Source organism: Scomber scombrus, chromosome 7, assembly GCF_963691925.1.
Source record: "Scomber scombrus chromosome 7, fScoSco1.1, whole genome shotgun sequence".
In the NCBI taxonomy this organism is placed as follows: Eukaryota; Metazoa; Chordata; class Actinopteri; order Scombriformes; family Scombridae; genus Scomber; species Scomber scombrus.
Window position 1 is genome coordinate 3,716,752 of NC_084976.1, and position 22,952 is coordinate 3,739,703.

Below are 22,952 nucleotides of genomic sequence, written 5' to 3' on the forward strand. Positions count from 1 at the left end.
TTTATTTAATCCAACATCATCAGGTGCTGTTCAATGAACATGGCAGCTTCTGCAGTCATTCCGTCTTCCGATGTTCTACCGCTGCATTGTTTCAAGCACATACAATTGTCAATTCATTTTCATTTAAATTTAAGATGTTCAGCATTTCACAATATGTCCTTTCCAGGTTATTAAAATAAATCTTACCTCATTAGGCTCACATTGTGTACATTGTTGCCTGTAGAGAGGCAGATGTCAGAGTGCCTACACAGTGATTCTGGCTACCCCTCTCCGATTGTCTGCTTTGTTTTCAGAAGCCTGTTGAAGGTCATTCAATGATAATGCTTTCTGATTAGCGCTGATGTGTTTGCTCCCCTCAGGCCTGGCCAGGGCCAAGTCGGTCCCCAGCCATACCTACTCCAACGAGGTGGTGACCCTGTGGTACCGGCCTCCAGATGTCCTGCTGGGATCTACAGACTATTCCACCTGCCTGGACATGTGGTGGGTATTCCTAACCTCCGACCCAAACATCCACTCATACTCTCACCACGAACTCTTTGTGTAATTTAGACTTGATTTATTCAGGTAGTCCCATTAAGATATGGATCTGTTTGTTTTTCTAGAGGGTACCCAGAAAATAAATCATGAAGTTAACCAAAGCCAATTAAAACCAACATATTTGTAGCTTACGATCTTGGTTGATCTTGGTCCTTGGTATAAATCTCTCTTGGCTGTCTTAGTTTCTTCCTCTTATGGATTTTGTCTCCTTGGCCACCCTTCACCTCCTGCATCCCCCCTCCCACTGACAGTGTGGATCTGAGAGTAGAGAGGCAGAATTACACTCATTCATCATATTCACAGTTATTACACATCCAGATGGAGCTGCTGCAGATATGGATTAAACAACTACATGATTAAAAGTCAGCTATTGCCAGCAATTGAATATAAAAGCACATTAACACTAGACTAATAGATAAAAATGTTGATGAGTATTAAGTAGGACTACAAATTTGGGAAAAATATCTATTTGAGATTTATTTTATTTTATTTCATTTTTTTCAGTCAGCGTTGCAATTACAATTTAAATTTAAGGTGCTGTTTTTTGTTTGTCTTCTCTGCAGTATTGGCTATTTTTCTGTAGAGAAAAACACCAATCAAGCTAATTTGTATTAAACATTTACATTCATAGTATGCTATATTACTCAATATTGATTTTTAAAACTTTTGACATTCAAAAGAGGTGTCATTATTATTGATAACAGAAACACACTTTTTGTATTTGACTGATTATAATACCGATTGCATACATCAGTTTGGTAGACTAACAAAACAAATGACTTCAGAGCCCTGGATCCTGAGGCTACTGAGTCAGAACTTTTTAAGTGACAAATATAAAAACTCTGCATAAAGGTTTAACTTAGAAGCACTATGTAGTATCAGTGGAGCTCATAGAGGGGCTTAAATTATTAAGAGAATCACAATTTCCTTATTTAAAGTGTCATTAGTATTAGTGGATTTAACTATAACCCTCATGTAACACTAATTAACATTAGTGTTAGCTCATTGTGTTGTATTGTTTTTCAACACAAATTTGCAGCAAGAGTCAAGAGCTAAATAGTATCAGTAAAAATAGTAGGCCCAAGGGAGCCTTAGATCCTGGAATATTAGCATACCATTAGACTAAATTATGGGTCTGATATTGTCTGTTTTTATTAAAATCAAATGTGATACGAAAGCACTTTCCAGCTGGAATACCCATAAGGCTTCTTTAATGACATACTGTGGAATTGCTGAACGCTGCAGTAGCCAGTGATGTTGTGTCTGATATTGGATCTGTTTGAGAAGAAGTATTATTTTTAGATAATCACATTGAGGATGCTTTTAGAAAAGATATGGTTCCTTGAAAAACAGTTGCACACCATAAACAGTAAAGAAGGCTACCGCTGTGCTTACATTTTAATAAAAACAAGTGATCTGCAATGGTGTTTTCATCTAAAATGTAGTTTTAACTACTCACACAATCTTTCCAGCAATTTTATATGTAACTCAGACACTGAAATATATATTAACTTTTATCTGACACATCAAAGCAGTAAAAGGAGGCCTCTCTTCTCACTCGAATTCGTTGCACCGAATTGTAGCAAACAGGAAATGGGAAATAAGTTTGTCCCAGAGGGGCACTCAAAAGCTCCAAAGTGATTTCTAAGAATGATGAGGTTGTGGAAAGCTTTCATATTAAATTGATACAAGAAAATATTAAGACACTAAAACATATCAGCCACTAGAACAGTACCGCAGTTGGACTATCAGTTGAGCCTTGGTCTGGACAGTCAAGTCAGCAGGGACATCTCATAAACCCCAGCTGCACTCTCCAGTATCCAATTAAAGAGCAGTTGGGGGTTTGGAGGGTCTCAGAAGGAGAGGGATAGTGTGACTGCTTCAAGGGTATTTGCAGGTAGGGAAATCCACAGGGTATTGTTCCATCCCACTGGCAGTCACCATGCGACACACACACACACACACACAAACACACTCACACACACTCACACACACACACGCACACACACGCTCACCCCTGGTCACTTAGGAAGCAGTCTTCCATGAAGAAGCATCTCTTGCAGGACCAAAAGGTTGAGCAGATCTGTCTTCCTGCCACGACAAGCATCCATCACAGCAGCCTACAGGTTACAGGCTGCCATCTGTGAGGAGGGAGGATGTGATGGAAGGCAGGCGAGGAACTGCTCTATTTTTATCTCAGCACTTCACCGGGACGATGCTCTAACACACGTCCGTCAATCAGATTCGATGCTGGAAATCAGTCAGTCAGAAGTGAGATCATACACAGATTAATATACACATTTGGTGTTGGTAGGCTCTACTGTAAAACATTTCCATTGTGAAGGATAAGGCTAGAATTATTCTATATATTTATTATTCTCAGTAAATCCCATGAAACAGCAAAAACCAACAATGTGTTAACCTGTGAAAACCTTCTCACCTCCTTTCCTGTCTGTAGCAGTCAGCCACAAGTCCACTGGTTCCTGCTGAAGACGTAAATCTTTAATAACAAGTCACATATGTAGTCATATGAACATTCGTTTTGGACTTTTTTCATTTATGGATTTTTACACATTTGGTGCACTAGAATGGCAGCAGGATGGTGTACATTGGATTTAGTCATTATAAATTGACTGTGTGTTCACGGTGTGCTTCTCCTTGATGTATTTTTGGATAACAATGGAGCTCTATGGCACAGAGATACAAACCTTTATTTAAACTTGAAGAATCACTGAGGTTGCCCTCATTTATAATGATGCTGAGTTACAAACACGTTAAAAAAGAAGACAGAAAAGGAGAAAAACAAACACACAAATAAAAATCAGTAAAGACAGTTACAGCAGTGTGAAACAGGGAGGTTAGTGATCTGGGTTATAAACTGTTCATAGGTTGATAGGCTATTGATTTTCAGTATGTGTTCAGCGTCATTCCAAGAATTTGGTGCACTGACAGGAAAGCCTGATTTTCCAAATTCAGTCCGTGCTCGAGGGACCTTAAGCATGAGCCAATCATGTGTGAGTTTGATCTAAGGTTCCAATCCAGCTTCACTGATACATATGGTCTACCTGTATGATATACCACAATACTTTTAAGTTTGACATAGCAAAAACCATCAGTAATTGAATACTCCATTTAGTTTTAAATAATAGATCTTAAAGGATCATTATCACTTTTTAACACAGATGTGTTTTGCGCCATAAATCCCTCTGATGTATTGGTGTGTATGCGGCAGAGGTTTCTCTGTCGTGTCACAAATCTGTTGTCAGTCGGGTCCGCCGCCATCAGGAGGGTTCATTAACTGTCTGAGAGTAAACAGGCCTGTATTTACCGAGGCTAATTTACTGTGTGCTAAAATTTAAGGAGCACAGCTGGCCCAGCTGACTCACTGAGCTACTGAGATCTTACAGTCAAAGCACCTCTAACACAACAGTCTAATTACAATAACAGCAGTGTTAAAACACTGTAGGCACATACTGTGTGCTCTGAGCCAGAAATGTTATTAGAAATAGGGACATAATTAGGAGGAAGAAAATTACATTGATTAAAAACTGAATGATTATGTTTACATGTGTAAAATTTGGGGGGAAAAAATGTCACTAACTTCTTGCATTATTCAAATAACAAAGTATTTTCTGACAAAAATGTACAAAACCACGATGACATAAAACAACATGTAAGCTGTCTGATTTGATATAAGAAAGTCATGGAACCTCACACAGGTCCACAGTTTAATGACCATCTGTCCTGTTCATTTTTATGGCATGAAGTTTATAGCTGGTATGTTGCTACATGATTGCTACATTGTCTTCAATTTGTTCTATGTTCTCAGTAAAGGAATTCATTCATTCATTAATTCATAATATTGAGTTTGCCCTTCATTTTTATCAGACTAGCTATTGAACCATCATAAAACCTGAATATTAATAATTATTTTAAGATCATCTTAAAAGCAGCTATACTAAACATGTTTATATTATTTGTAGGCTGTATAATAAATGTCACTCATAGTGGAAAACTCGCCAAGAATGATCACAGATGATGTAGCTCCCCATCAGCTCAACAACACATCCTGTCCTGAGTCTGCTGGACTGTTTGCAAAAAAAAAGTTAATAACAACTTTCAATGTTCTGTTTCCATTTAGTGCTGGGTATTGGTACTCGATTAACTGTCTCCCATCAAACAATACCTGCAATCAATCCTTTTTGCGCCCACAGCAAGAACAGAGTGGGCTCATCAGGAAAGAGGTTTCACCAAGAGCAGATAGAATATGCCACATATAGCTAGAGCATGACTGGGCCGATAGCAAACTGATAGAAAAGCTTGAACTCTACAGATGAAAGTAGTATTGTTTTAAAAAATGAGCTTTTTTTTCATTCCCACATCCACTCCTCAGCTAACTGAGCTGTTCTATACGCTCCAGTAGGAATATTGGATGCTGAGGTCACAGCGATGTCATGGAGATAGATGGAGGATTCTCATTCAGGGGGATGTTAAAATTGGAGAGAATATAGAAATTTTGAGGGATGAATTTCTTGAACCCCCCCCCCTTCTCTCCCTCTCTCTTTCTGCTTGCATCGCTGGTGTTTCTGCTCTGGGAGAGAGAGTGTGCACTGAGGCAGAAAGTGAATCTGTCAGGAAACAATAGCCCTTTGACAAATGAGCGCTGACAACAGTTTACACACACTCACACACACACACACCTCTTAGCTTTTCCTTTCCTCCTGGACTTTATATTTCTCTGTGTAAAAGCCTCTCTCAGGTTAAATTAATCCACCGATTTACTGATTTCAACCCACATTTACAGTCTAACAGCCTTGGGGAGGGAAAGAAATCGATACCTTCTCAGAATGACTTTTACCTTGAGGCCTGCTGAGGTGATAAACTTCAGTGATTGTTATAGAAATTGGATTTGGATATATATAAAGAACAACCCAGTCTTTGTTCAATCACAGTTGTCTTTTTCACTGAATATTATGATGGTGATATATAATATGTTCAGGTTGATTTTTTTTAAATTGCTTGCTTTGTCGTGTCTTCTCTCTTCAAGGGGGGTGGGCTGCATTTTCATTGAGATGATCCAAGGAGTGGCTGCCTTTCCTGGGATGAAGGACATCCAGGACCAGCTGGAGAGGATATTTCTGGTGAGTCAGTGATGCTGTGTGTGTGTGTCGGTGTGTGTGTGTTTGTGTGTGTTGTAGAAAACCTATCCCGCTGCTTACATCACTACTCATTTCCTTCAGTCCCACTAAGTGTTCAGTACTTGTGCCAAAATGAAACTTTCTTGGATATCTTAATGTGAGGACTAAAACAAGTTTTGCTCATTAAACAAAACAAGCCAATCAAAAGGCAGCATATAGGATGTTTGCTGCCATAAAATGTTTTGCAGGTAATTTTCATCCAGCTGAATGTCTACTGACATTTATATGTGGTCTTAACAAGAAAGACTATAAGTGAATGTTGCGTATCAGAGGGTTAAAGATCAGACTTCTGCATCAACTTGTAGAATTAAAGTGGTTTATTGCAAGAAACCCAAGAAATCCATTGTACATCTCATATTTATACACATATCAGACGTCATCAGACAGAACACAAACATTTCCTGTTCTTATGACATTGTAAGGCTTTTTTACACAATGGTTTATCTTTCACACAACCACCTTTATCTTCTCATTACACAGAGGCTGATCTCCAGCCTGCTAAGAGTCAGGATGGCTTCCTGTTTCTTAGCGCCTCACCCAAAATGACTTTCCATGAACCATTCTATTGTTAACGCTTTACCTAAAATGACCTTACAATACCTCATAATCGTATTAAATTTGCTGGGAAATTCCCTCACTCGTGAAAGTTCATTATGGTCTTAAAGACGTCTAGATTGGACCTATTCTGAATTTGACTTATTCTTAATTGAACACAGCTATTAAAGCATCATAGACAATCCTGTACAATGAAATGCAATATTCCTATACATGTGCAATACATCTACTGCTACACAAGTGCAATACAAGCAGCATTTGGCTGTATACGTGGGTACTAAGGACTGTGTATGTTTGAACTTGTGTGTGTGTGATTTTAACTTTGTTTAAATTTTACTTTTTTAAGTCTCTTTCTATTTGAGCTCCACTCAGGCAGTGCAGCTGAAATTTCATTGTATACCTGTACAATGACAACAAACTATTCGATTCTATTCTATTCTATTCTATTGTCCATAGACAATCACAATGGTTGGATGTCCAGATACTGAACTCAGACCAAGCCTGTTTCCCGGATGTTTATATACTGTACTAAATCTAAAGCTAATTCTACTATTTGATACTGAATGTATGAGTAAAATATTAAGTGACAGTGTATTTCTTCTTTTCTTCAAATATTTAATCTTGCAGTACAATTACAACACCACCTACTGATTGCAATCTTGCAATCTCTTTTTTAAAATTAACTTCCGTTGTAGTCCCTTCTTACAGTGTAGCAGCACTCTTCTGTGTCTCCTATAACAGCCCGCAAGTCTCATGTTTACCTGTAAGACATTTCAGTTCTTTGACTGACATCGAACATGATCACCATCTCTAATATAAAACGTCTGACTGCCGCACAATCAAAGAAAAATACAAAGCGTGCATCCTAATCACACTCAGCTAATAAAATGCCAACGCACTGCAGAGCGCCTCTCCTGCGAGCCTGCTGACAGCGCTGTCAGCTGAAGTGTTGATCACGCTGGATGCCAGCAGAGGAAGCGGCGCCAGCGTTCTGATGTGGTTCAGAAGAAAGTGTAGCATCCATCGCCTGAGCCGAGAGCCTCGGAGGGGGAAAGCAGAAACAAAGATGCCCTCCTTTTTCACCGCTTCTACACCTATTTAGCAGAGGAGTGTCTGTCAAGCCTTTATCCTGCTCTGTGCGCAGTGACACAGGCTCATTTGAATGCCTCGGTTCAACACAGGGATTGCAGCATAAATGCAAAACTGAAAGATTAGTAGGAGCTCAGTGATGGTATTGAGTCAGCATGGACCCCAATCCCACAGGTACATGACAGGAACCTTTCCTGAAGCCCTATCGTACTTGATAGGTGAACAATAATGCAGTGGATATTAGGTGATTACATATATGCATGTATCTCTGCATTGGATTGTAGGATGGTATAAATATTTTAAAGCAATGTGAGGTCTCATGAATCCTTTAATCGTCTCATCTGCCATCCTTTCATATAATTTCATCCCCAATCTCTTAATTGAAGCAGAGTGTAGCAGGGCAGGACATAATGGATTTATATTCATAGGCTGGAAGGGACTGAATAATTAATGTCAAAAAATTACAGAGATGAGAGTATGAAAGGGGTGTCGACCGTCAAGTACAAGTACAGAGACAAAGCATCATCGCTGCTGTTTGGCCCGTGGGCAGAAGGCTAAAGATACGTATCTAAGAATGGATGGATTTTGGATAAAAGGATGAGGTGAGGTGGAGGAAGCCCCCGCAGGCAGGGGCTGTTCTCACATAGCGTGGAGAGGGGAGATGAAGAAAAATGCTTCTTATTGATTGTCTTTTATGCCAGAAGGGGAAAAGTGGGGCTTCCTGTAAGACGCTCCAGCCCCGGTGATCCCAGCTCTCCCCTCTCAGACACAAAGACTTGCCATGATAGGACGAGAGAGAGAGGATAGAGGCCCAACAGTGGGATGGCCACTGGCCAGATTTCTGATGAGGCTCAGCTGCACACCACTTCCCTACAGAGGCTTTCCAGTTTGGTCAGAAATCTTGTTTTTTGTCTTCTTCTTTTTTTTTTTTGATTCTGGCGCCATCATGGCGGTCCACCAGAGAATTGGAGGTTTGCAAATATTGTCTGCATATAGGACAACCAGAGAAAAATAGCCTGAATGACAATTCCTGTAATTAAAAATTGATTCAGTGTTAGTCAAATTCATAATTCAAATGTAGCTTTACTGGCATGGCCATAGTTCAGACTACTATAAACAAAGGAGGTTGTAAAAGGTCTCAGAGTGTAAGAAAAAATGACAACACGTTGTCTGTTGTACAATAATAATACTAATAATAATAATATAACACTGATATCTGTGCTGCATCTATACAAGGATTTACAATAATCAGGTTACTGCAGTTAGGTGTTACCAGACCTGCATAACCTGGTTTCTCTGGGTGATGTAGTGGCTTTGGTGCATGTAAACGCATAGAATGACACATAGCATATACAGGAAGCACCATAGACAAAAGACAAGAGAGTTAAGCAAAGATAGGCAAACATTATCAAATACTCATGAAGCACTTTATTAGGAACCATACCAGTACTGGATACATCTTCCCTTTGCTTTCAAAACAGCCTTGGTTCTTCGTGGCATTAATTCCACAAGATTTTCCAACATTCCTTTGAGATTCTAGTCCATGTTGACATGATTGCATCACATATTTCTGCAGATTTGTCAGCTGCACATTCATGCTATGAATCTCCCATTCTACTATATCCCAAAGATGTACTATTGGATTCAGATCTGGTGACTGGGAAGGCCATTGAAGCACACTGAGCTCTTTGTCATGTTCTTTTTAAATTGTGGCCATGAAGTGATGCCAACTTCGAGGTGTGCCAAGAAAGCATTGCCCGCACCATTACACCACCACCACCATCACCACCACCAGCAGCCTGGACTGTTGACACAAGGCAGGTTGGGTTCATGGATTCATGCTGTTGATGCCAAAATTCTGACTGTACCATCTGTGTGCCTCAGCAGAAATGGAGAATCATTAGATTCGGTTAAATTTTTTTTTTCCAGTCTTGAACTGTCCAGTTTTTGGTGAGAGCCCGTGCCCACTGCAGCCTCACATTTCTGGTTTTGGCTGACAGGAGTGGAATCTACTGTGGTCTTCTGCTGTTGTTGCCCATCCGTCTCAAGTGTTCCACGTTTTGTGAATTTCAAGATGCTTTTCTCCCCACCGTAGCTGTAAAAAGCGGTTTATCTGAGTTGCTTGTCTGTCAGATCAAGCCTGTCCAGCCATTCTCCTCTGACATCTCATCAACAAGGCGTTTCCGTCCGCAGCCCTGCCACTCGCTGGATATTTAGTTGTTTTTTTTTTGAGTAAACTCTAGAGACTGGTTGTGCATGAAAATCCCAGGAGGTCAGCAGTTTTAGAAATACTCAAACCAGCCCGTCAACAATCATGCCCCAGTCAGAGTCACTGAGATCACATTATGATGTTGATGTAAACATTAACTGAAGCTTCTGACATGTATCTGTATGATTTTATGCTCTGCTGCAACATGATTGGCTGACATACAGGTGGTCCTAATGAAGTGCTCAGTGAGTGTAGAGCTCGTATGAACCGGCAAGTGGGTATGGAGGTAGAAATGCATAAATTACAGGATTGTGGTTTATTATGTATACACAAGGAAGAAAGGCAGTACAAAGAAGGCTAGAATATAGAGTTATACAACTACCATAGTGGCTAGTGCCTTGGGATTGTGGTTGGTCAGAAGAAACATTTAACTTTTTTTATAACCTACTATTTTAGGATTAAGCTTAGACAATCAAAGAAGTTTATATTTACATATGCTCTTGGACCCAGAGGAGGTGAAATGAGGAAGATCGTGTGAAGTCCTTGCTAACCTTAGTCTCCAATGCTATTCAATTTGTTCAATCTGCAACCTCACCACTAGATGCCGCTAAAACTTACACACTGCACCTTTAACTCTACCAAAAGATAATTATGGTTTAAAAATAAATAAATAAATACTTTGAGCCAGTGCTGCAGATAAATATATAGTACATTCATGCAGTATTTTAAAGGTCATTACTGTATGAGAAGTCTATTTTAATCATAATATCATATATTTATATATTCCTGCTATGTTTATTCAAATGCACCTTTGTTTATAAGTCAGACCTATAAATATATTTCATGCCTAGAAACTTCTGATGGGCACTTGCTATTTCTTATCCAAATCACATCCAGTGTTTTGTGTTAGTGTGTATTCAGCTGTCAGCGAGAGTTAGCAAAGACAGATGAATATGGAAATATGGACGTATGCAGCTCGGCGAGGCAACGCGTGATCACAAAACTAGCCTACCTGTCAGAGTCAGCCTGATGTTGACATTTCCATCCACCCTTGCTTGCTCTGCGGCCTGTCAGTCTGCTGCCGGCCTGTCAGATGGGTCAGAGTTTGGATGCACAGACCTCAGCGGCTCATGTGAAGGGCGCCATCAATGAATTATGCAGAGTCAGAACCATCTTAAAGGCCATGTTGTTTGAACAGAGGAAAAAGAAAGGTCAGCTTCCATCACATTTTTATAGGCGCCGTGCCAGGAGTTGAGTCGGCACATTGAACACAACGTCCACAGAGCTGGAATGCCGCTGGGTGGCCAGGAGTTTTTCTCCTGTTGGTCAGGTCTTCAGTGTAACAGGGTGTTACACATTACTGCAGAAAAACCCTAGTCCATTTGGTAACCTTTCACCATCTGTTCTGATTACCACATGAACTGACTTTTGACCATGTGATGTGATGGTTGCTAAAAGTGAAAGATAATTTGGCATTGTATAGATTGATCCAGAAACACCTTTTTGAATGTTTCCATCATCTTTAATCACAGCATAAGCAGTAGTAGCAGTTTAGCCTATAGCTGTGCTCACAAAGGTCAACTGAAATTTAACAAATAGAAGATAATTTAAGCAAATTTAAGCAACACATTGCATCCATCAATTCAGGACAGTTGCCTGAGATTTCTCCTTAATTAATCCACAAGTTTTACCCTACACACCTGTGTGGAAGAATAACTCCAGTTTATTATAATTTGAGTCTCAGTTTTCAAACTTTTGGCTATCATTCCTGTTAGTTATGACAGAACTATTCTCACTAAGTTAACTGCTGAGTAAGCATTCTGAGATCTCTGAGCGAGGTGATGACTAAGTCTCTGTCAGACAGTAAAAAACCACTCAGGTTAGTCAAACTTACTTAGAAGAAAAAATGAAGGGAAAAGGTCCTAGTACTAGGTAATCTGTCTAAACCAGGTGTATCAAACTCATTTTATTTAAAGGGTCACATACAGCCTAATTTGACCTCAAGTGGGCTGGACCAGTAAAACCACTGCTTAATAACCTACAAATAACATATAACATATATATTAAAACTTTACTGTAATAAACCATCTATTCACAAAACAGGTGAATAGCCTGACATGCTTTAAGAAAAAATAGTGCAATTTCAACAATATTATGTCTTTATATATATATTATATTTTTAATATATTATTATATTATGTTTGTTTTAGTTTTTTTCAGATTATTTTGCACAGAAGCTGCTGATTAACAACATTTTGCACCATGTTCAATATATGAATGATTTAAATACGATCACAGTATGTATTCATTGTTTTTTCAGTGAGTTGTATTCTGGTCAGGATGGGGTGAAAAACATCTGAAGAAGCAGAAAAAATGGGAATTACTTTTCTGCAGTTTCCATACTTTGCAAATGTATCCAGTGGACCAGATTGGACCCCTTAGTGGGCCGGTTCTAGCCCGCGGGCTGTATGTTTGACACCCCTGGTCTACACTGTGGGTCTGTTTCCAACCTGTCTGATCGTCTGACTGATCATGTTCCCTGTTGGACTTCATTGTTAAGAGAAGTTTGCAATAGAAAAATGACTAAAATATGATCCAAGTAATAAACCTGGTTACCTAACCTAAACCTATTATAGTTGATGTCATTTGGTGATTTAAACCCTGTCATGAGCACATAGGTGTGATTTTTCTACCACCTCTTGCTATAACCCTCTGATCATTAGTGTCCTGTCCTGTTAGACACCTTTTTACTTTAAGGTGGAGTATTTGTACATCCCTGGTTTTAAATGTTATCATCTCTTTGTGCTATCAGATTGTTGTTGTGTTGGGTGTACAGGAAGGGTTAGGGTTCTTTTTGTTATTTATGTCCTGATGGACCCATTAACACCAACATACAGCCTTTCTTGGAAATGTTTTTCTTCACAAACCTCTTCTCCTCATTAATGCATCCATTAACAATTAAACACTGGATCAGGCTTCTGTGGCAAATAAATAAATAAGAAAAAAACGAAAACGCCCTCTAGCTGATTTTTTGTTCTCTACTTGTTTGTTAAAGCAGATATTCTTCACCGGACCGACTCCCCTCTGCCACCACGCCTCCACACTGTTATTATCCTTGACAGCATTAAGGCTGTGCCATTTCCTGCCTTATCTCTGCTCCTACAGCGCCGCATGTGCACGTCTGCGTGAGCTAGGCGTAAAAACACACTTTTATTTATTCAAAGTGTCTGTTTCTGATGAAAGCCGGTTTCTGTAGTAATGAGGCAACCGTGGTTATGCACAGTCTGTATGTTCCTGCTGCACTTTACTTTAGATAGGCGTTAACATGGCTGTGTCTTTCTATTCCTATACCTACCTATACCTACCTATACCTTTCTATACCTCCTTCTCAGTCTCTCTCTTACACACACACACACACACACACACACAATCACACACAATCACTCTCTCTCTCTCTCTCTCTCTCTCTCTCTCTCTCTCTCTCTCTCTCTCTCTCTCTCTCTCTCTCTCTCTCTCTCTCTCTGGGAACGTCTGTGTGAATTAAAGTTGTGGGGGATGAGGCCAGGTTCACTCTAGCTGGTTAACTAACTGTCACCACACAACAGATTACATCCACCGGAGGGGCTGTATGGATATGGACAGGTCTATCTGCAGGAAATAGCCTGTCAGTGTACATGTGTGTGTGCTCATGTGTGTATGTGTGTGTGTGTGTTTCTGCTTAAAAGACAACGGCTGCCTCGTTACATTAGTGTGAGTGAAATAGTTGTTGGTCAATCTGACAGCCATGTATAATATGATATCTTCTATTTCTGAATTTGAGACTACTGGCTGAGTTTACATGATCATAATAATCTGCTTACGCTTATTAATCAGAGTAAAGCATTACTGCAATTAAGATATTTACAAGATGCTTATAGGACACTTCCATTAATATTCCTGTTGCAGCAGATTAATGGCTGGAGATGCTTCCTCCACATTACAGATTCCCTGCATCTTAAATACCCTTAACTTAAACTTCCCTTCATGATGCTATCATGTACAGCACATGTATGTATTTTATTTAAAGCCTGCTGTTTTTTTCATGGTAGCTTAATGCACCAATAGAGAATGCACAAAAACCGAGCCTCAAAGTAGAACCCGGCACCCTGTTGTTGCTTAGAGCTGTGTTGTTGCTGTGAGGTTGCTAAGCAACCAGCGGAGATTTCAGGAAGCTACTTCATCCAGCACAACCCCCTCTCCTGTAAAATCACAGCGTGTCAGTTCAACACAGTTTTTCTACATTTTCAACAAATGAGGTATAACGTGTCAGTTAGAGAGCTTTAGGGTTATTGTTATCAATCAATCAAACTTTATTAATATAGCAGCTTTCGTACAGGTTAATGTAGTTCAAAGTGCTTCACAGCTGATTGACTAGTTGAATAATAAGACAGAACAAGTGACAACATAAAGAAAAGGAATAAAAACGACGAGAGAACAAAAACAAAAGAACAAAAAACAAAAATCTAAATTAAAAACCAATAATTGAGACAAATGCACGCAAGAGAAAAGATGATAACAATGTGAAAAAGAGATCAAGTTTGATAAAAGCTAGACTAAAACTGCGTTGATAAAAGACAAAAGAAACAGACGAATAAAATGGACTAAGAACATTAAACAAAGTAGAACAACATTTTAAAAATAAAATATAATTCAATTATTAACAGCAATTTAAACAATTCTTAATCTGAAGCCAGGCTGAACAGGCATAACTACTTTTATTGGACGATATATTGTCTCAGAAATAATCGCGATAAACAATATTATTGTAATTTGAAGATCATTTTATACCAATGATATCATGACAATATAATAGCATAATAATGCAAGGGGGGTGGTGGGTGCTACGCTTCTTCAACATCTGTTACATTCCGTTACCATAGAGATCTGACGAACGTGTACTGAGCGGTTAATATACAGTTCACAAAGTTCATGATCCTTTCTTTGCTCGTCCTCTTTTTATCTTCTCTTCTCAGTCAGTACTGATATAATCTGTTGCCTCCATCACTGGAACCAGGTGTGAGTTCATGACATGATAGTTACGTGAGTCCAACATTATGTATCATCATGCAAATCAAGCTGGCTGCACATATTAAGAAGAATTGCGCAAGCTGTCCTCACTGAAAAAAACCTTATTCACTATAAACTGTAACAAAACAAGAAGTTAGTGTGTGAAAGTGTGTGAGAACGTAGTGCTTAAAGTTCTACGCTAATAGAAGAACCCGTTGAGAAGCCGAGTGTATTCCTGCTATGAGCGGGAAGCCGACGCACATGCGAGCTTATCTACCCTCCGGAGAGAGAGAGAGAGCGAGAGAGGCGGCTGGGGAGATAAATAATGCCATTTCACTAACAGCCGCTGCGTCTGTGACAGGAGCATCCATCTGCTGTAACCCAGACAGGATAGTCAGGGCTTACTGAACACATTCCACCCGCTCGCAGTGGGAGACAACTGATCCACTTGGCTCTGGTTCTGATCCGTTTGACCCCTGCCTGGAGGTGACCCCAATCTGCTTGGCTGTGAGTGGGGTTGGAGAGCGGTGGGACTTTTGGGGATTTTTGGAGCAAAGGAGGAGATGAAGGCCAGGGTCAGTGCTAGGACAAAGACAAGAGAGCGGAGGTAGGAATGCGGATGAGGCAGAAGGCAGGATACAGCTGGAACTGGGGCCAGTACTGGTTCTTATATTGGGATTAAGGGATTGATCTGTGAGGGAAAAAATGCAACTCGCAAACTTGTACCTCCCTGAAGGTGCGTGGAATTATAAAGACTAGAATTAAAAGCTATTAATGCCAGAATTTACACAGCTAAAACCTACAAGCATAAACAATTAGGTTCAGTTCCTAAGGCTTAACAAATAAAACCAATGTTTATTTGAATAAAAACCTTCTGTGAAAGTTGTCAACAGTAAATATGTCCATTGCAATACTGAACAACCAGCAGACAAACTGTAAAAGGCTCACTATTACTTCCACTTGTCCTGTTCTTGCTATGACAAGTTAAAAAAGTTGAATTTGAAAACTGAATTGCTGTATTTTAGCATTATATGTTTACTATAAAGTAGAATTACACTGATTTTCACATATCAGTTTAATATTCACTAAGTCTTATTAACAACACATCACTTTGTCAAGTCTGAGAAAGCAACACTGATGATGTCATCAAACGTTCGCTTGAGTTTACACTAAGAGAAATGTAGAATCTATTTTAACCACTCTTCTTTAATCTGCCACACACTTTATGGAAGTTCAATACTAACAAAATTGGTTTTAACATGAATTTCACTTTTGAATGTTTCTGGGTTCTTAATTAATTAATTATTAATGTCATTTTCTGTTTTAACACAAGTCTTCTTTTTTTTGCTCTTGTCGTGTTTTTTTTTTTTACATTCACTTTTTAAATGTGCACATAAAAACCTTAGGTGTGGAAATACAGAAAATAAAAAAGCTTGAAATATCACAAACTTTTTTATCCATGGCCACAGAGGTAAAGTTGGTGTGTCAATAAAACCAAAATGGAAACATGATGTACTTACAGTATGTTAGTTAAACGTCCACTGAAGAGACAAAAAACATCAGCTCTGTGTTCTGTGATGAGGAGACTGACGGTCCTCCAATTAATATAGTAACATACTGTATAGTCATTTCCATCATGTCTACCACACATTTTTTTTCACCATTTCAGCTTTAACTGCAGCTGTTTTAATGTCATCCTCCTGTTGCATCCTCTTCTTCTTTAATGGTTTTAAAGCCACCAGACTGGAGAATTAGCGCCACCAACTGTTGATCTAGGCAACCAACTCCTAATAAACAGTGAAATGTCAATGGATGAGAAAATGCATTGATTTAAAGTCTCCTGTGGAAATAGTGTGTATCACATTATGTGTAATGTATTCCTTATGTCAGCTGTCTGACCTGCTTTCAGGACATTGATTATTCAGATCTCTCTAATGTCTTCATTCTCTCTCTCTGGCAGCATAAATATGATGAAGGGTTCCTTTGTGAAGGTCAGACATACTGTTTGTGTCTGGCTGGGTGGGTGGTCTGTAACTTAGCTGGTTGAGAGGGGTGGGGGGGGTTTAGAGTATGTATGTCCAGCAGAATGTGCGTGCAGAAGTTAGGGTCACGGCCTGTGACCTTAGAGGAATTCCTCTGTGGCACGACTCTCTCTTTCTCTCTCTGATCTGTCATTCTCTCCATACACTCACATGTGTCCCACTCCTCTCTCTGATGGATTGGTATGTCCTCCTCCTTTCAACATGCTGCTTCACATGTCCATTACTATGTCGGCGCAGGAATTGACTATCGCTGCAAAAGCACCGCTCTCTTCAGTCTCCAAACCAGCCAATCAGTGTCGGCACAGACACGCTAAAGCCACTAAAACCAGTGAAAATACATCTAAGAACATTTAATCAACCCAATGTGTTTGAAGGCATTTAATTACAGCTGTTAGGATATGATGTGGGATAATGTGTAATTTAGGCCACAAACACACTCCTACAGTACTACTGCTTACCTCAAATAGCTAGTCTGATATCAACAGCCAAAATAACTGTGGCATTCTACCTAACCACTGACATGTCTGTGACAAAACCTGGAGGAATACAGTGTGTAGTTGTGCAGTTGTGTTCCCCCCCAAAAAAATAATGATTGGCCCAAGGGTGTGTTTTAATTAACAAGGTGACAAATTATACGGTTCATCCATCACATGTGGCATCTCATACACCAGGGATTCATGTCTCTCATCACTGTATTCCATGTCAAGATTTTAAAGATTATAGTCATTTACACATTGTTACAGGAATGGTGTTGTACTCTAGTGCAATATACTTAAAATTATAAAATGATATTAAGTTAAAGTGCTGACTCTCATACATAATTAGACTGTTTAAATTCACTGCAGGAGTTATTAGTGAAACACCACGTTCAGATCGACATTAGCATTGTATGAGTCAGCACAGTCGGGGTTCCCTCCATAACACTAACCTGATGCACAGGGTTTGGTTGCAATACAGTGTATTACTGTGTTGGCCAATCACATGCAAGATAATCAAGACAGAGGAAAGGGTGATTTTAATAAGTTGATGATAATTTGACTTGTAAGTATGAGTGAATATCATCTGTAATGGGCCAATGACAAATAAGGGTTGGCGAGATGAGCAATTCAAATATGTCTTAAAAACTAGTTTTAAAAGCAGCATCAGGTTTGTTCAAATGTACATTTAGTATTTTTGTTGGTTTTATATCATTTAAAATGATATTTGCACCATTTTCTTTTACCAAAAGTAAGACTGAATGCTCCTGAAAATGTCAAATGGTGTAACCACAAAAGAATGATAAATATTACATATTTTATCCACCTACAGTGTATTTAAGTGGACTCTTAAACAATGAATTGGTTTCTGATTGACATGATTCCACGTTTTTAGGCAAGTTGAATTATTTGGTACAACGTTTTTATGGTTACACCTCTTAGACAGTTTTGCCATAATCAAAAATAATATATTCTCTCAGAATCGACTAAAAGCAGACATTTTATTCTGGGCAAGTTATTTTTACATTTATTTTCAAATTTTGACTCCTTTAAATTTGACTAAGCCACATGGACACAAAATATGTAATTGACCCATAAACAGAGCAGAACAGGTTTAGTTGTGTTGCAGTTTTATAGGCTAATGATGAAATCTTATGAAAAGGCACCTCTTCATGAACAGGTGGCATTCATCAGGCTGAAACATGTGATTCATGGCAAGTATGTTAAGTTAAGAAAGTTTGTGGATTCCAACTTGGAACAATCATACTGAGGTTTAGAAGAAGAATACAAACATGTCCTTGCATTAGACCCATTGTTTTATTTCAAATCCAATCAGCTGGAGTAAAGAGCCAAATAGATATAATACATCACTGTCCTGTAACTGTGAATGCACTGTATTTGCCGTCTTCCCTGTTGTTTTCCCTCTTGACCTCTTTCATGGGTGATAAAATCCAAAGAGCTCAATGCGAGCCGGCCTGTCTGCCGCTGTCCGTGTGTGGGGTGATGCTTCAGCTCTTTTCCTAGACCCCCAGCCGCACCGCCATGACTCCTCTTCCTCCTCTGATGTTCCTCATAAAGACTCTGACATTCACACCCGCCGCTCCCTGTCCTCACTTCAAAGGCCGCTGAACTCTTCCATCAATAATGCAGTCTGATTTCAACTCCGCGGAGCCAATTGAGATCACCCCCCCCCCCCATCACTCTGTAATACTCCCACAACCTTTTCTCCCCCACTTCATAACTCATCCTTCCCACCCGTGTCTGCAGAGAAACTGTCTGCTGCCTTGTCATGATCCTGCTCGTCCAATCTGGAAGATGAAATCTACTCACCTGTGATCCTAGTCTTCATTTTCTTTCCCCCCCGTCCTCTTTTCACCTCTGTAAAAAGTGAAGTTCTGACAGTCTTGGTATGAAAGTACCTCTTCTTTTATACATCACACAGACCACCAGATTAGGCCATCACCTTTTTTGGTCTGGGTATGTTGATGTTAGAGAAGTGGCAAAGTATTCAGAGAAGGAAACTCACTTAAATATCGGCAGAGAATGTAAACACGCAAAAAAGGCTTCAGGCAGGCAGGCAGTGCTCACTGCTGAAACATACTGGGAAAGTTTTCAGGCTTGAAAATCTGCACCAAACCTCCAGATGTGCTGATGTCTGTAAGTAACGAAGTACAGTCACATCAAGACCTACTTTACTAACTTTGCCTGAGCTGCGATTGTTGCATTCTGCTTGTCCTGCAGGGCTTTCTGCATATTTAAGTTAATTTTAGCATCACGGCACAACACTTGTTATCTGCCAGGTGTAAGCCTGGAGGGGATCATGTGCTCGGTCCAGTGTGTGTGTGCATGTGTCTATGTATCTGTATCCAAAGCTAATCCTGCATCAGCCTAAACTTTTTTTGCACATTTAAGACTGTACGCTCAAGGACTTCTGGTAGCAGTGATTCACAATTTTTTAAAAAGACCTATTTTATAACACCGTTCCTCATGAGCCCATCATGAAGCTTAGACTTCCGTCTTTGCAGCAGCGCTCGCCACGTTACGATACGCGATGCAACATAGCAAAAGGCATTTCCGAGAATCAGCTCTGCTAAAAACAAGACTCATCTATTCTATCGCAGGCCACATTTTGGCCTTTGCCATCGCTCAAAAACTGGCATCCATAGAAAAGTTTGGTCTCATCTTGAACCAGAGCATCTGTAGATTAATTCCATACCAGATATTTTACGATCCACTAAAGTAAAGCATGATATGAGATGACTAAATCCCTGCTCCTGTTATTTTTGCCACAATCCTGACTGTACACACCTGGCAGAGATCTACTACTGAGTACACTCTTCTAGTTTAAACTGTTTTGACACTCACTCTGAGTTGTGGTTCTTGGGGAAAAAAATGCTTTTATTCAGACGTTTTACCAGCACGATTTCAATTCGGTTAAATCCTGATGTGGTCAGAAATATTTGAAATTGCTGCCTCCCTCCTACTGCACATGAATCATACACAGTTGAATAGAGAGAGAATATGAACCATGTGCCAAAACTAGATGGTGGCATTTTTTGCCTGGTTAAGGAAATCATTTTAATATATACCTCCCATATAATGTCTGTTTTGTGTTTCGCCATTACTGCCACATATTATCCTCATAACCAATCATTGTTGACTCGAGTAGGCAGGGGCTTTGATAATGAAAAACAGTGGTAATAACTCTCAGCTATTTACGACTGATTCCCCTCAACACCAATGCAGTCATCTAAGCCCTTTGTTGTGGTTGGTTTAATGTTAAATCTATAACCACTCTGAACCAAAGTCATGTGTTGATACTTGTTAAAACATTTAATTATATTCCCCCAGAGTTGAAATATTGCTGCTAAAGCCAAAATCAAAAACACTGGACTATTTTTTTCAAATGAAGTTCAATAGCTGAGATTACATGAAACTCTTTGTCCTGACTGCTTTCATGGAAGCCCCCTCTGATGTCTGACGTCTGCCTCACGGTGCTTTACTGCCCTCTGCTGGTGATTTTCTGCCATTTCATAAACTATGACTAACATTTGTGTCAGTTACACAGCAGGGCAAGATAAACAAGCTCTGACCTTTTTGGAAAGTCCTCCGGTTTCCGTTAGATTTTAATAATTGGTTCACTAATGCTCCTTCAATCACACAACCCATCCTCCTTTGCATTCGTGTGACTTTGGATTCATTTTCTTGTGATCTTGTGTGTCATCTTTGTATGAGTAACGTACCATACTTCTCAAGTCAACGGCAGTGGTGTTATCTTGTCAACCGTTCAATTACTGGTCACAGGAGAAACACATGGTTTCAAAGGCTATGAATGTAAAGGAGACCAGTATCAGATCAGTGTCCTGGATACTCTGCTATGGAAACATACCCTGTTATTCCACCCAAACCTCTGCTTTCATTCTGCTTTTTTTTGTCTTCCAGCTGTGCCAACTAGAGCAATCTAAAACAGATTTATCCCAGTGATCCTGCAACACACCTCCGCCCACTGTTTGCATGCACTGCACAGAAACAGGCAATATAAATTCATCCGTTTCCATGAGCAGCTACTCTATTGTAGTGTGTGTTGTGCAGATCAGAGACATACTGGAAATCTGGAAACTATTATGCTGCTTAGCTGCGATGGATCATGTCGAAGGCATGTCCGCTGCTCTGCGTTTTGTCATCATAAACCCAGGCTGTGTGCGTGAGAACTCGGCCAGCTTTTCCATAAAAGATAGACCTATCATGACTATTGCACAAGCAATGGGATGCCTTTGTGCTGGAACTTCAAGTTTGTCATACAGCTAATACTGGTGCCAAGTCTCTTTATCTCTTTCACAACACTGCTACATACATACTTACCAATACTACAGTGAAAATACATACTTGCTATCTAGTTAGCTTGCTTTTCCATCTCTGATAGACACTATCTTGTACTCACAAGAACATTATATGAAGAGTTCATAACTTATAAAATGATTATTGTTGTGTGTGAGAGAGAGAAAGAGTGGAAGCAGCTATCATTTGTTTATCCCCATAACTTATCTTGCTAAATAGCCTCCTATTTGTGTCCAATAAACCAGAAACTAGGTTTATGGAAACTGTTTGTGGTTATAACAAAGATGTATTTTTCCTTGCTTATTTTTCTCTTCTCCATTTTTTGTTATTTTTTCAGGTCATCGGCACCCCATCTGAGGATTCCTGGCCTGGTGTTAACTCCTTGCCTCACTTCAAACCAGGTGAGACCAATCATGTCTCTAAGTAGAACTAATAACCTGTTGTGATGACATTCATGCCGGGAACCCTTACTAAACATTATCATAATTAGCACTTGACCAAACTGAAGAATATAGTTTAGACTAAAGTGTTACCATGAAGACATTTTAGTGAGCATTGGACTCCACTGACATTCAACATTCTCAATGATGCAATATTAGCCTGGAGCTTATTTTAACATAGTGTGTACTAAAGTGTTATGGAGCTTATTTTTATTGAACATAATGCATGCTAAATGATTAGCTTTGGGCTTAATGTCACTCATAATTCTGTATGATAACATTACAGTGTTAGCATAGTGTAAGATAAAGTGTTAGCCTGGAGCTAACACTGTCAATCACCGTAAGCGTCACTTTTATCATACGCAACCACGGAGCCTGTCAGGAAGCTGTTAGGTTTTCAGTGGAAGAATTGGTACACACTGTATATGTCTATGAGAAACATTAGCTTACACAGTTTTTCAGTGGAGCTATGGAGTCAACTGTCACTCAACATGTCTACACCAGAGCCAATCATGGGTCTATTAGCCTATAAGAACGGAGCCAATGAACTACCAGGTATACTCTGCTCTCATGTCAAAATGAACCAATGGAACGATCTACCAAAAGCTCAGCATACGTGCAGCAGGAGGAGTGGGGGTGGCAGCTCTGGCAGGGCAGCCGTGCCCTCTGGGAGCTCATTAGGGCTTTTTAGAGGGAACATGAATAGAGGGACTGCAGATTAGTGTTAGCTGATGGAGGAGAGAAGAGCTGGAGTGGGGGAGAGGGAACATACAAGGATGGACATAAAGAGGGTTAGAGTGATGATGCTGGGCAGAGAGGCATCACAAAGCTATGTGACCCAGCCTTCTATCTCCAGTGGCCAATTAGCGACCAACCAGGGTGACTCTCATGGTCACACACACACACACACACACACAACACACACAACACATAAAAATGTAATCTCTCATTCTGTGGCCATGGCGACAGTTGGCTCTTGTTAGCCTCTCATACAGTGTTGAACAGCTGTGCAGCTGTCTTTA

The 22,952-nt window shown here is 39.7% G+C and overlaps 1 protein-coding gene across 2 annotated transcripts in view; it reads left to right on the forward strand.

Moving 5' to 3' along the window:
• The window catches only part of cdk14 (cyclin dependent kinase 14), a 157,088-nt gene that overhangs the window by 118,009 nt on the left and 16,127 nt on the right, over nucleotides 1-22,952 (forward strand). For both annotated transcript variants that reach the window (XM_062422563.1, XM_062422564.1), the window contains exons 9-11: nucleotides 360-480; nucleotides 5,585-5,678; nucleotides 21,828-21,891. In XM_062422563.1, the coding sequence (XP_062278547.1) occupies nucleotides 360-480; nucleotides 5,585-5,678; nucleotides 21,828-21,891 (279 nt within the window). The remainder of the gene's footprint in view (nucleotides 1-359; nucleotides 481-5,584; nucleotides 5,679-21,827; nucleotides 21,892-22,952) is intronic.